The sequence below is a fragment of the Lathyrus oleraceus genome, chromosome 7 (assembly GCF_024323335.1).
Source record: "Lathyrus oleraceus cultivar Zhongwan6 chromosome 7, CAAS_Psat_ZW6_1.0, whole genome shotgun sequence".
Lineage (NCBI taxonomy): Eukaryota > Viridiplantae > Streptophyta > Magnoliopsida > Fabales > Fabaceae > Lathyrus > Lathyrus oleraceus.
Window position 1 is genome coordinate 261260356 of NC_066585.1, and position 15156 is coordinate 261275511.

Below are 15156 nucleotides of genomic sequence, written 5' to 3' on the forward strand. Positions count from 1 at the left end.
AGGGTTTGGTTTCTGGTTTTGAGTTTGAGTGTATGTCATGGATTGGTTGCGAGGTTGGGTGTTTGATGGTTAGGTGTATATGGTAGGGTGATAGCGTGATGTTGGTCGTTGGGTTTGGGTGGGTTGACATTGTTCTTGGACGGAGATTTATTGGTGGGCGTATGTTGACGAAACTCGTTGGCGTGGATCAAGCACAACAACATAATTTTAATTGTAACCCTTTTTCTTTACATTTAACACAACATTCATTTAATAAATATCATATGATTCAGCTACAAATACTTGAAAACAACAATTAAATAACACAAACAACTACAACAAATAAAATAACATCACAAACAAATATGACACATAAATAACATAACTATGCAATTACAACCATCAAAACATTTTTGTGAGAAGTATACATCATCATGTGAACATTTCTGTCAGTTTTAACATCCACCCAGAAACGAACTTCTCCATTTTGATTGAACGTGATATCAAGCCATTGAATTCGTCTAATCTTTTCACCCTCTGTAATGTCTCCATCTAACCAACAATTCAAGATCCTATTGAGATGTTCGAACATATCTACATTTCAAAGTCGGATCTTCATCGGATGCTGCACTGTTGAAAAATTAAATCGCCATTTCTCTTGTGAATATAAGAACACATATATGAATATGAAGACATTTTAAAGAAAAATGGAAGGAGAATGAAGAAAAATGGAAGGAGATAGTAAGAAGATCTGTGAAAAATTATGAGAGGATGATGTTGTATTTATAGATGGAATGCAGAAACAGTAGTCACATGCATTTGCGCCTCCACATAGTGGACTATGCATGCACCATTGCATGTGGCGCGCACATACACATGCATGTGTCACTCCTAGTGGTGCCATGGACATCGATGCACCAATGCATGTGACACATATGTATAATATTTTTATTGGATACGCCAATGCACCTAGCGCCTTTGTTACATGTTTTTGGAAAAATGATTATTTTGGTAAATATTTACAAACAATAGTTATTTTTGAAATTTAATCGAAAAACTTGGTCATTTAAAAAAAATCGCAAATTGGTTTCTCAAGATTCATCAAGAATTGTTCAAATATCTTTGAAGTAGAACTTTGAACCATTTACAAATGTCTCTATCTAGCCAAAGAAATGACTATCATTGACTTGGTTTGTTCCACATGTTCTTCCCATAATATCAATTCATTGATACTCTCTTGAATAACTATCATAAATATGTTCTGTTTGATCAAAAATATTAGATATTTTATTTGAAAACATAAAGGAATTCACACCCTCCTCGAATATAATTAAAGTGCTATTTTTATGGCAAAACTCGATGCAAATGCTAACGTTGATATCTTGATTAACTTGCCTTTTCCAAAATTCAGTAACATTCTTGCAATGGACGCATAAAATTTACTTTTGAGATTATAGTTTGTTTCTCCATTTCTCTTGTTTATTTTAGCTTTGTAAAAAAAATATTTTTTAACCTATATTTATTTAAATTTATGGACATAACAAAAGTAAAATTAAATAAAAATAAGTGGATAAGATTTAATAAAATGAATACTTCATTTTTATTTAAAAATTAAATTTCTTCACCTAGACGCAAGTGATGAAATAAAAAATGAAAGAGTACATGAAATACATTGCATTATATTTAATTTCGTTATATCTATTATTTACAAATCAAAATAATATAATTTAACACTTCATGCTATTACAAACAATATCTCAAATTTAAAGATGTCTTAATACCATGACTTATTGAAGAAAAAAGATAAAATAAAGACTGTAATAATATATTGCAAAATTAGAAAAAGAAACGGAGAAAGATAAAATAGGCACAATGAGGATTAACTAAACGCAAGACAGTGCCATAATTTTGTACCCTAACCCAAGTGTGTTGCGGCTGTGTTTAACGAAGAAGCTACACCCCCCTTATACTTTCGCTCTCGCGTTGATTCGGCGGCGGAGCTTCATCATCTCTCCGCCGATCCTAGATTCCGACGCCACGCAATCAGTTCAACCACCGGCTAAAATGACGGAAAATCGTAAAGTTCCGAAGCTACCAGTTGAAGGAAAGCGCAACATCCTCATCACCAGTGCTCTGCCTTACGTCAACAACGTCCCTCATCTCGGCAACATCATTGGATGTCAGTTCTCTCTAATCCCTCTCTCAAATCACTTATTCATTTCCCTTCCACAATTCACTCGCATGTTCATGGATTCGTTCATCTCTTGGATTGAATTATTTAGTTCATATCTCATGTTCATAGCTTCGAAATTCACATGCATTGATTTGAATTTGATCAGCTGTGCTGAGTGCCGATGTGTTTGCCCGGTATTGTCGACTTCGGGGTTACAATGCCATTTACATCTGCGGTACTGATGAGTATGGCACAGCAACAGAAACTAAAGCATTGGAAGAGAATTGTTCTCCCAAAGAGATTTGTGACAAGTATTCATTCATTTCCTCTATAACTTATTTTTTATTCATTTGTATTTAATTCAAGTAACATATGCTTGCTTGCTTATTGTAATTTTTAAGTTATCATGTTTTCGTTATTTATTTTGTTATACTTAATTGCCCAATGCATTGACAATGTTGTTTCACTAGCCCCTAACTTTTACCAATCAAAAAGAACAATTGCAGCCCGCCTATATTTCATGGTGTGCATGTTGTTATAATGTGGGCATGTCATTGATGTATTTTTGATATGATGATATTACACTTGTTGGGCACTGGGTCATTCCTTGAGCAGAATTTCACTAATGATAATTTCTGTGTGTTTGTAGATACCATGTCATTCATAAGGAGGTATATGATTGGTTTGATATAAGTTTTGATGAATTTGGGCGAACTTCTTCCCCTGAGCAAACTGAAGTTTGCCAGGCAATTTTCAAAAAGATACACGAAAACAATTGGCTCTCTGAGGACACATTACAGCAGGTGTTATGTTGTCTTTTGTTTCTCTGGCTAAAGTGTATTTGTTTAAATATTTTATTGGTTATTGTTAGCATCATACTTTCCAAATTTGTTGGTTGTTTCACGTGTCAAGATTTCTGCACGGGTTTTTAATATGCTTTACTTAAATGTCTATAAAATTTCAGCTTTACTGCGATACATGCAAAAAGTTCTTAGCTGATCGGCTTGTGGAGGGTACATGCCCTATTCCCGGATGCGAGTATGATTCCGCTCGAGGAGACCAATGTGAGAAGTGTGGAAACCTTCTAAATCCGACAGAATTGAAGATTCCCAGGTGCAAGGTAGTAAACTCCCTTTTCCCTAAATTTTGGCGCTATGTTTGTGCTAATTAGTTGTATCAGTCAAATTTATGGAAGCATTTCTGTGTCGTATTGGTGATTTTTGAATGATCTTAGACTATGTTTAGGAGTTACAAGGGGAGGGAAGGACTTTGGAGGAGAGCGTAAAGGTCCTAATTTTGGGAATTAGAAGAAACATTTGAAGAAGGGCTTTAGAGGTGTTTTAAAAATCTCCAAATACTTTCACTCATTTTTATGAAGTTCCAAACAAGGAGTAGTCTCATCCCAAACCCTTAGAGTGTGTTTGGATGAAGCATTTAATTGAGGGAAAGTAATTTTTTGAGGGGTTGGGTAAAAAATATGGAGAATTGTTAAAATGATGTAAATTTATGAAGTATTTTATTCATGTTAAATTTAAGGAATTTAAAATGACACCTAAAAGTAAAAATTTCAAATTGCTGCTTCACTCTATATAATGCGAATGTTAAATTGTTTATCATTAATTTTTCAAATTTTGCAAGATGATCCTCATATTTTATGAAAATTTCAAATTCACCCCCAAAATTTTCAAAAACTTGCAAATAAGTCCCTAATATTTTTCAAAGTTTACAAATTGGTTCCTTCAAAATTTTAAAAATTGCAAATTGGTCCCTATTTTTCATATTTCAAATTTGACCCATTTTTTTTAAAATTTATGAAAATGACCCCAAAATTTAACAATGAATCATTTTAATACTCCATCCAAACAAAAGAATTTAAAAGTGAACGATTTTCAATTGAATCATTTGAATTACTTAGAATTTTAAATTCCCTAAAAATTCTCAATTACCTCTCAAACACACTCTTAGGAAATTGAATGATTATTTATCTGTTTTGAAATTTTTAGTTGCTTTGAGTTTCATTGTACTCTCCTATCCTTGCAGTTTTGTTTTACATTTTCGTTGGACTTCTTTTGATTCTTCTTGCGTTTAAATCTAGAGCGTATACTCGTGCACTGCACGAAAAAAAAAGACTGAGATTAATATTTTTAATCAATATTTTAAAGGATTAATTTTATTTCAAACAATAAAATGTTGAAATGATAAACTAATAGTTAATTTAATATTTTGTTAATATTAAAGCAAAAAATTGTTACTACATACTATATATGTATTGATATTAAATAAAGTTATTAATTATTACTAGTTTTTAAAAAAGCGTATACCCACCCAAAGTAAACTTAAACTCATTTATTTCTCCAGTTTTTACTGTTTCATTCCTTAGCATTTATTCTACATATTCTTGATAATGCTTTCAACGGCAATAGATTTATTTTTCATGATTAGATATACACATTCATTGGTTATGCATTATTATTTACATTGCTAGATGAAATTGCGTTTAAATTCTTATACTTATCTACAATATTTTTCTGTAAATTGCAGTTAAATTCTGATACTTCTTACCTTCACATTTTTATTTCTTTATTATTGAGTATGCATGCTTTAAAGTTTATGGGATTTATAAAACTACACGCAAATAAGTAAATTGTAACAATGAGTGGTTTATATGCAACTTATATTAATATTAGTTTTATAATGCCAAGCCCAAAAGTAGAGAATAACAATAGCAACCTGATAACTTGGAGAAGCTACAAGATATTGGTGGAGAAAAAAGAAGATTTAGAGGACATTTCCCCCAAACAATATCGAAATTACAACAATACCTAGTATCTAAAATGAAATACCAAACTAGCAAATTAAAGGACTATCATAAACCATTTTTTTTCTTACTTTAACACCACCACCTGAGAAGAATAGCAAATTAAAGGACAGTTATAAGTTAGTAGCAGTAAGACACATTGCACAATGAAATAATAATCATTGCTTTATTTTTATTTATAAAGAAAATCAACAAAACATTAAAACTAAAACTAAATCGAGGTTGATCCTTATCTCATGCTTTATAGCACGAGTAAAAAATGTTTTATAGCACAAAAAAGTTAATACAAAACTTAGGTACCAAAATGGCCGTGATTTAGGTGGGAAAACTACTACAGTACTACCTTTAATATATTTACTCTCTACGTATTAAGATTAAATCTCATTTTCTGAAGTAGACATGTTTATTTGTCATAATCAAGTGCAATTTTATAGTTGTTTGGAAGTCTAGAGAAATTTTAAGGTGAGGTCTTTTGGCATATGTAACAGGTTTGTCGAAATAGTCCTCGTATTTGTGATACAGACCACTTATTTCTTGAGCTCCCTCTTTTGAAAGATAAATTGGAAAAGTACATCAACGAGATGTCTGTGGTTGGATCATGGAGTCAGAATGCTATTCAAACAACAAATTCATGGTTTAAAATGGGATTAAAGAAACGTTGTATTACCAGAGATCTGAAGTGGGGAGTTCCTGTTCCACATGAAAAATACAGTGACAAGGTAGTTTTCCTTTGGGTCTTTTAAAATTTCAGTTGTTTTTCATTCAGTAGTTTAAATTATATTCTTTAATTTGGCAGGTTTTCTATGTTTGGTTTGACGCACCTATTGGATATATATCAATCACGGCAAGCTACACACGTGATTGGGAGAAATGGTGGAAAAATCCGGAGAATGTGGAGTTATTTCAGTTTATGGGAAAGGACAATGTGCCATTCCACACTGTAAGTTGTTATCTTCAATCAATTTGAGCATTTTTTAATTTGTTATGTGCTCTAGTGTTCGATTGGGATTACACATATCAATATCTTATCTTCTATCATTTTCCTAAAATTCCGTCTTTGATCAGTGATTCTTTGGCTGTGTTAAAAAATTCCTTATGCCGTTTTCAATTTGTTTTTTAGAACAATTTTATGTCCCAGTTCTGTTCAGGGATAAAATCAGACGCCTAAATTGCATCCATCAGCAGATTTTGCATTGCTATTGTATTTTGGAGGTTAAAACCCCATTTTGCTCCCATTTCTCTACTTTCCCTACCCTAATATTTTGATATTTGCGCCGTTATTGAACCAGAGGTGAAACGCTAAAACCACATTTCACTGACATACTTGTCTTCAGCAAATTCAAAACCTTCATCCATTCATTTATATCGTAATCCATGTTTAAAACAATCTCTGTTCATCTTGTTCACCGTCATGAGCTTAAGTCCAATGATTGCATGCAGTACTCCCAGTCGTATGCAGTGTTCTCCACCACTCATCACTGCCGAGCAGTGACTTCCAGTTATTCAACATCAACCATGTACATTATATCTAATATGCTAAGAACCTCTGTTCACTCCCCTACATTGCAGCATACAAGCCTTTTTCTTTTTTTTAACCATTTTCTGCTTCTCAAGCCTTCACTGCTCTGTATTTTTTTAAGTATGGCTTATTAATTTTGAACATGTCTTCAACTTTTGTGGTTTTTTTATTTTTTTTATTTTGAGTATTTATGTGTGTAGTTTTTATTCATTATCTATTTTTGAATCCATAATCTTTGATATAAGCTCTAGTGTTTTACGGATCACTTGCTTTGTGCCACTATCCAGGATTGATGTTCTGTAGTAACTTATAGTCGTTTACAAGATATTTCATGCATTATTGTTTTTCAATTTTTTGGACTACAATAATATACTCCCACCTGCCTATCTATTTCTTTATTCTTCTTTCTCTTTGTTTTTTGTATGATAACTGTTCAAATACGTTATGTATTATTTCTAGGCCAAATGCATTCTGTTGTCCTTTATGTTTTGCGTTAATAACGTTTTGGTCCTTTTTGTTTTTTGAGCTTCAAACTGGTTCTTTTAGTCACTTAACATTTGCAACATTGGCCAAAAACATAGGCAAAAATGTTATTTATGAAAAACATAAAGGACTAGTTTGATGCCTTGAAGGACCTATTTGACACTCAAAAAACAAAAAGGACCAAAACATTACTAAGGCAAAACATAAAGAACGAAATGATACATTTGACCATTTTCTAATATATTGGCTTTTGCCGCACCCAGCCAGTATCGTAGCGGACTACCTTTCCCAGATACTGTCACATTTATTTCATTACCATCAATCATTCTACTCTGCGAATTGCTGTTACCACTTATGAAATTATCATGCTGTTTATTTTGCTTCAGCCTTTATTGTTGTTTAGAGTCCAATATTGGACAGTGGTATGATTTGAATACTAGTTATAAGCTTGGGGCAAACCTCACTTCACCTTAAAACTTGGTTTTGTAGGGTTGAGTTAGACCAACTCAAATTCTAGGATGATATCCGAGCTTATTCTAGATTCATTAGGGCTCCTATTATCAGGCCATTCGAGTCATGCCCAAGATGTCCAGTCCCGAACTTGAGAGCGACGTGTTGAGGATCTCACATTAGATATGATGTTGAGTTAAGCCTAAACCAAATTCAAAGAGTTAGGCCCAATCTTAATTCAAAGAGTTGTGTTAGGACCAATATTTTATTAACCGGACCAAAGATCGAACTAATGAGATCTTCAGGTCAAGGTTCAATCGGTTCATCCGGTTGAACCTAATGATAAATTAAATTTTATCACAAAATAAGCCTAAATAGACCCTTTGAAAGATCCTGTTAGTGTTATTACTTATTAGATCATGGGAGTTCACCCATACTCAATGGGCCTAAAAATAATCGCCCAATACCCTTCTATTATGAGAGAGGCTAATAGTTCTGCTCTTGTTTACTTTTCTCTCATCAGCTGATGCCACCATAAGCAGTGCAGTCCACCGTGTCTTTGCCCCGTGTTCCTTTCTCACAATAACATTTCTTCCACTTTGCGTAGTTTACACTTCTCATTCTTCATGATTGAGTTTAGGATTGGGCCTAACCCTCCCCTCGGTTCCCACCTTTGTCACTCCTACTCCAATTTTACAATGTGTAACATTGCTTCAATCGTTCACCAACTCCGAATCCTTCACACAAACCCAACAACTCCACCCGCACCATTTAAAACGCAAGGCAGGAAACCTTTGAATCACTCATCTGAATTAAGGTAATAATAAAATAATAATGAATTTTTTCGCTCAAGTTTTGGAACTGGACTTTTGCCCAAACTGGTTCAGGTTAAATGGGTCTTCTGGTTTTCAATGGTTCGAACCGATTTTTCAGATTTTCCCGGTTCTTTTGGATTGCCAATTTTCTATGCCTGTCCGGATCAGCACCAGCTCCGGTTCATGGTCCAACCAATTGAATCGTCCGGTCCGGTTCCGTTTTTGAAACATTGGTTATGACCATTGTGGGTTTTGAACTTGTGTCAACAAATTTGACACGATTTCCACTCAACATTTTGATAACTAAAAATGTTGACCTCTCTCTGATATAAATGTTCAACGCTCTGCCATTATTCTGTGTTTCATCTTAGAATTTTGGTTGGGGTCTAAACTCAATAACACAAAATTAACTTTGAAGGTGAGAGATACCTTCCACTTATAAACACATTTTCAGACTATGTCGCACTCTGCGGGATTCTTAACATTTCATTTGTGTCAAATTGGAACCCTGGGAGTTTATTCACCTGGGAAGCCTTTTCTACTTGTCACGTTGTTAAATGCATGTTTGCATTAGTTATTTTTGTTGTTCTATTGACGTAGTGGCCAACACATACTCAACTTAACATTTACGGGGAGGAGAAATTGTGCTGATCCAGATTCGAACTCGGGATTCCACATAAATTGTCCTCACAAACAAAACAAACCACTAGGGTGTAACAAGGACAAAACAACAACATATTAAAAAAATGTTTTTACTACATTTACATTAGCTTTTTTGTGTAAAATGGATTTTTTTTAACAGCTTCCTTGAAGAGCTTAGAAACGGTGTTGTCAAATATGGGTTGTGACCAGGGCGGAATTTCATCAGACTGCCATGAAATAGGTGGCATGGCGGATTTGAGATGGTGAGTCATGGCGCCAGACGACCAGACTTGTGGCGGCTGTGGTGGCCATGGCAGTAAAAACTGACAAAAACAAGGGGAGTGGGCTGGATCGTAAGGCCTGACCTGAAAATTAGGCCCAAGAAACTTTAACCTCAAAACTCAAACCCTTTTCTCTAACCATATCAATCCCATGCCTCTGTCTTCAAGTTTTCATTTATACTCCATCAAGCTCGCACAATATCTAGTGTTCTGTCAAGCTTCAATTTTTGCTCTCCTCCATGGACAACACTGATTAGAAATAATGATTTTACCTGGAAAATTAGGCCCAAGAAGCATTAACCTAAAACCCAAACCCTTTTCTCTAACTGAATCCCATGTCTCCGTATTCAAGTTTTCATACATACTCTGTCAAGCTCACACAATATCTAGTGTTCCGTCAAGCCTCATTTTTTGCTCTCCGCCATGGACAACACTGATTAGAAATAATCATTTCACCTGGAAAAAACCTTTCCCAAATAAACACATTAATATGTGCCCTTATGTTAGCATTTGCCTTGTTTTCAAACATCACTGAGCAAATAGCTGCTACACCAAGGCAGCTATTCGCCTAGTGAAGTTTGAAAACAAGGCAAATGCTAATATAAGGGCACATATTAATGTACTAAATATATAAATTTTTTCTTGAAATGTGTGCATCCAGTTCCTTGAAAGTTAAAAAAATATACTTTTCAACACAATTTCTACTTTTAGACTCCTTAACACGAGCCCTTTAGAACCAGCTTTCGTTGCTTGATGGAGTGGATTGCGTGTTATGGCTGTTGGTTAAATAGTTCTTTGGAAATTGATGGAATTTATTCTTCAGGTAATGTTTCCATCTACTCTACTTGGGACGGATCAAAATTGGACTTTAATGAAGACTATTAGTGTTACTGAATACCTGAATTATGAAGCAGGTAATAGGTTTATTTGTGAATGATGCATATAGGTTTAAAATTAATAATATGTTTTATGCTTAAAGGTTTGTTTTGTTTTGGAAAATATTTTCTGTTTTCATTTCTTATATTCACTTTAAACTGTTTTTTTAATAAAAAATTTTATACATCACTATGAAGTTCAAAACTGCTATTTTTTTTCGATAACAAAATCACCATCTTATTTTCAATTTGTTTTGTGTTTTCAACTACTTGCACAAGAGACACTCAACATTTTTTTTATTCTCACTAATTTCTATACAAATATTGGAAAGTAGGAAACAGTCAAAATGATTGGCTGTTTTTGCAATAGAAAATGAAACAGGAGATGATTTCAGAAACCAAGCACGCCCAACATTCAATAGAAATGGTAATGTTTGTCATTTGTCAATTTCAAAGTAATAAAATGTTACTTAAATGATTTCTAGGGAAGTTTTCTAAGAGCAAAGGCATCGGGGTATTTGGTAATGATGCAAAAGACACTACTATTCCAGTTGAAGTCTGGAGATATTACTTGCTCACAAATAGGCCTGAGGTAATTATATTTCAAACATATATCAACATTTATATTTCTCTCTAAGAATAAAAATGTTATATTTTCTCTCCCTTTATTGAGTACATTGATTGTGATATGCATTCACAGGTATCAGATACACTTTTTATGTGGTCTGACTTGCAAGCAAAATTAAATACTGAGTTGCTGAATAACTTGGGAAACTTCGTCAACAGAGTTTTGAGTTTTATTGCCAAACCTGCAGGTTGGTTTAACTCTTTCGTAATATTTCTCTTGAAATATTTGCTGATTAGTTGCTACAAATGATAAGGAATTAAGTACATGAGGTCTATGAGTATAATTATTGGTATTATTGATAAATAATTGTCCTTTATCATAGTATTATATGCTGGAAGTCAGAAGATTTATATCTTTTCCTTTCTTCATTATGATCACTATTTATTGAAGTTGTTTTTTTGCTGCTTGTCATTTTACTTACATACTTACTTTGTCTTGTAAAGGTCAAGGATATGATTCCATTATTCCTACTATTCCTGATGATGTAAGCGGTGACTCCCATGATCCAACCAAAAAATTGGCCAGCAAAGTTGCTGCATATTTGGAGCAATACATAGAAGCAATGGAGAAGGTTTCTAATACCTATTTTGAAATAGCATGACATTGGCAGACATGTTTGATTGTGTTATTTTATTTTCTTAAAATTTAAATCTATTTTATCAAACAAATTTGAAAAATTTGTTTTCATAACAAAACAGAAGAATATATTTGGTAATGTTTAAAATAATTTTAAAGGTTAAAAAATTTGGTAATGTTTAAAATAATTTTAAAGGTTAAAAAATTTGGTAATGTTTAAAATAATTTTAAAGGTTAAAAAATTTGCTTGGTAAATTTGTGGAGATAGTATTTTAGAAAGTGAAGAGTTCTTGCTGGTGATGGTGGTAGCACGGCAACAATGGCAAAGGTTGGTGGACAATGCCAATCAGTGGTAGCAATGGTGGGATTGCAAGTTGCAACAACAATGGTGGGAGGGGCTGGCTTCCACCTGTTGAGGTTGTCAGCAATGACAATGGAGCGTATCAGGCGGCAATGCAATGAAAATGGAGCATTTCCGACGGCGACGCAATGGTCGTAGTGAATAGTGTCAAGTGGAGGTGGTGGATTTTGTGGAAGGGGGGTGGGCCAATAATCAATAAAAGATGAAAAAAATAACAACTTTTTTGTTTAAAAAGATGAAAAACAAAGAGTTTTGAGAATATAAAATTCCTACTCGAATGAGTTTTTTCATATAAAAAACCAAGAAACAATTTATGTAAGTTGCAGTTAAACAAACCTGTAAGCACCAGAATGCACTTTTTTTCTTCTAATTTGCTTATTACCACAGTCTGATAGTATTTCTCTTTGCAAAACTGTAAAGGTTAAACTCAAGCAAGGATTGAAAATTGCAATGAGCATATCCGGTGAAGGGAATGCATATTTGCAGGTAACTATGGAATTGCTACATTCTCTATTTTTGCCTCTCCTGTCCTCCGAAATATTCATTTTTACTATTTTGGTGTTGATGTTAAATGGCTGTGTGACCTGCTTAACTTTTGTGCAATAAACATTATAGGAAACAGAGTTTTGGCGTCTTTACAAGCAAAACCAATCTCTCTGCTCCCTTGTTATGAAAACGGCTGCTGGGGTTGTATATCTTCTTGCTTGTTTATTGGAACCTTTTATGCCATCCTTCAGTCTCGAGGTAAAATAACTTCCATAAATATTTGCATGCCTCTTTTGTTGGTATTTTGTTTTAATTTTGATGACTTATTCTTTTAGGATAAGGATGAGTTTGTTCAAACTTGAGCTAAGGAGTTAGTTAGGGTTGTTTGTTAATGAGGTAGTTAGGACTTAGGATTAGCATGTATGGATATGGATGTTACAGAGTTAGAGAGGGGGTATCTTTTGAGTATTTCGTGAAGTTTAGTGAATAGAGTAGACTCTATAGTAAAAGGGGAATCCTTGGAAAAGTATTATTATTATTTTTTACTCTTTTGAATTCAATTCTTGGGTTCCTAACATATTCCAAGACATTACCCTTCTCTGTTTTCTGGCACTGAAGGTATTCAAGCAGCTAAATTTGTCTACGGAGATACATCTTTCACTTTCTGTTGATAAAGGAGATGTTGATAGATTAAGAAAACCCTGGGATCTCCTGAGTGCCGGTCATAAAATTGGAACACCAAAGCCATTGTTCAGGGAACTGGTATGTTGCATGCTTTGGAAATGAATTAAGGGATTGCAGTTGTACTTTTGTTTCGAGTCATTGATGTATTCAAAATCCTTTTACCAGAAAGACGAAGAAGTGGAGATCTACAGGAAGAAATATGAAGGAAGTCAAGCAGATAGGGTTTTGCGTGCAGAGGCCGAAGCTGCTGAAAATGTTGCCGCACAGTTGAAAAAAACAAAAGTTTCAGGTGTTTATTGCATCCATTTCTAATGAGAGTTTTGTGTTTAAAAAGGTCAACAAATGTAGGAGTTATCACACACAATATTATCTCGGTATGTTGGTAGTAAGCTTAACGACTTTAGGCTTGATTGGTACCCCATTAGTTAATAACTGAAATTGGTTAAACCCTTGTTTAGGCTAGGGTAAGTTTTATCAACAGATAACTGAACTTTCAAGATTGTTTACATTGGTTAGTGCCATTGTTTGCAACAGATGGCACCGGGAAGAAAAAATCAGGAGCAAAATCAGCAGCAAAATCATCAAATGAAGCCAAAAACAAGGCTGCTGCTGAACCAGATATTTCCATCACAAGGCTTGATATTCGAGTTGGTCTCATAAAAAAGGCTGAAAAGCATCCTGATGCAGATTCACTATACGTTGAAGAGATTGATGTTGGGGAAGAACAGACAAGAACTGTTGTCAGTGGACTTGTCAAGTATATACCACTTGATGAAATGCAGGTTTGTTATGACGTCTATATTCTTTTTTAAATAACAACTTGCAATGGTGATGTTTATCTGTTGTTTAATCAATGCTGATGGCTTATTTCAGAACCGAAAAGTCTGTGTTCTTTGCAACTTAAAACCAGCAAGCATGAGGGGCATTAAATCCCAAGCAATGGTTCTTGCTGCTTCCAATGATGATCACACCAAGGTAAGGAAAAACAATGCATTTTCCTTTTCAACAGGGGGCGCGGATCACACTTGCTAGCATTTTAAACTACCCCATGGTACTATTATAGTAGTATGACTAAAGTTATGATTATTGCGATGTAGTATGACAGCACATGGTAGTTGTTTATGATTTAAAGACGAAGTAGGTTTGCTTCTGTAGTATGACAGCACATGGTAGTTGTTTATGATTTAAAGACAAAGTAGTTGTTTATGTTTAAGATTTCCAACATAACAGACATTAATAATCAATCACTGAACTTCCCCTTACCTATTGATTACAAGTAAGTTCAAAGATTAATGTTTAGTTCCGTATGGGTTAGTAGGACTAACAATTAGATTGCCATTTATTCTTTTGACTTCACTTGTCCAGAAATAATGTGCATAATGTCTCCCAGCTTTTCCCCTAGCTTCTGAATGTGGATATTGAGATGCTTAGAATGAGGGCATGTTTATTGCATTATAGTGCCAGTGCATGCACGCATGCGTGGTCATATTATACACATCACCTGCTACTATATCTATATTTGATTTTGTTTAGTATTCCTTTGAACTACTTCCTCTCACCGAAGTGTGTGAGAAGAGTATTTGAGCACTAATTTTGCTTACTGCTGTACATAGGTTGAGTTGGTTGAACCGCCCAGTTCTGCTTCTGTTGGAGAACGAATTACATTCCCAGGGCACGAAGGCAGTCCTGATGAACTCTTAAACCCAAAGAAGAAAGTTTGGGAGACATTGAAAGTCGATCTCCACTCTAATGAGAAGCTAGAGGCATGCTACAAAAATATCCCACTCACCACTTCAGCTGGCATTTGCACAGTTTCATCAATAAGCAATGCATCAATATGGTAGACAAACATCAAATATTGGTGTATCAAATAGATGGATAGGGAGAAGAAATTTTTAAAGGAGAAGAAAGCATATTTTAGCCATTATAATCTGACCATCAGATTTGTCAGTTTTTCATGTTCTCATAATTGTAGAATTTAAATTTACATTTACATTGTTATTTAAGCGTTTGCTTCCACATTCTAAACGCATATATTAGACGGGCTGGTGCCAAGTGACAACTTGTTATCACCACTGATAAAATTTTAATTTGATATCCGGATTTTACTTGTTAGCTAATCTATATATCTCTTCATTAGGTGGAGACCATTTCTTTGGTTATAATTAAATCCATAGTGCATTTGTTAGAATTTGCCATAACTAATCATATCAGTGCTGTTCCATTTTAGGTTATCCTTTTTCCATTTCATGTATTTAAACAATGATCAAAATCACATATGGTGGCTTCAATAGTGGTATTTGGTCAATTGGATCTTGGAATATCTCTTTAAATCTTTGCAGCAGACTGTTGTTCAGTAGTTGCTGCAATTTTTCCCATGACTTGG

General features: G+C 34.2%; 1 protein-coding gene across 1 annotated transcript; it reads left to right on the plus strand.

Moving 5' to 3' along the window:
* Positions 1-1832: 1832 nt before the first annotated feature.
* Positions 1833-14890, plus strand: LOC127100784 (probable methionine--tRNA ligase). The gene is made up of 17 exons (XM_051038060.1): positions 1833-2158; positions 2319-2463; positions 2802-2955; positions 3117-3272; positions 5459-5689; positions 5767-5910; positions 9984-10074; positions 10521-10627; positions 10736-10850; positions 11107-11234; positions 12021-12086; positions 12216-12344; positions 12705-12848; positions 12936-13059; positions 13305-13552; positions 13644-13745; positions 14384-14890. Exons 1-17 carry the CDS (start codon positions 2044-2046, stop codon positions 14612-14614), a joined length of 2430 nt encoding a protein of 809 aa, XP_050894017.1. The 5' UTR covers positions 1833-2043; the 3' UTR covers positions 14615-14890.
* The last annotated feature ends 266 nt before the right edge of the window (positions 14891-15156 follow it).

What these genes read in the sequence shown, in the direction of transcription:
- LOC127100784 (XM_051038060.1), top strand. Translation starts at nt 2,044, where the DNA reads ATGACGGAAAATCGTAAAGTTCCGAAGCTACCAGTTGAAGGAAAGCGC. An exon ending in TGCTCACAAATAGGCCTGAG is followed by an intron (nt 10,628 to 10,735) that starts GTAATTATATTT and finishes ATGCATTCACAG; the next exon opens with GTATCAGATACACTTTTTAT. An exon ending in TTTTATTGCCAAACCTGCAG is followed by an intron (nt 10,851 to 11,106) that starts GTTGGTTTAACT and finishes TGTCTTGTAAAG; the next exon opens with GTCAAGGATATGATTCCATT.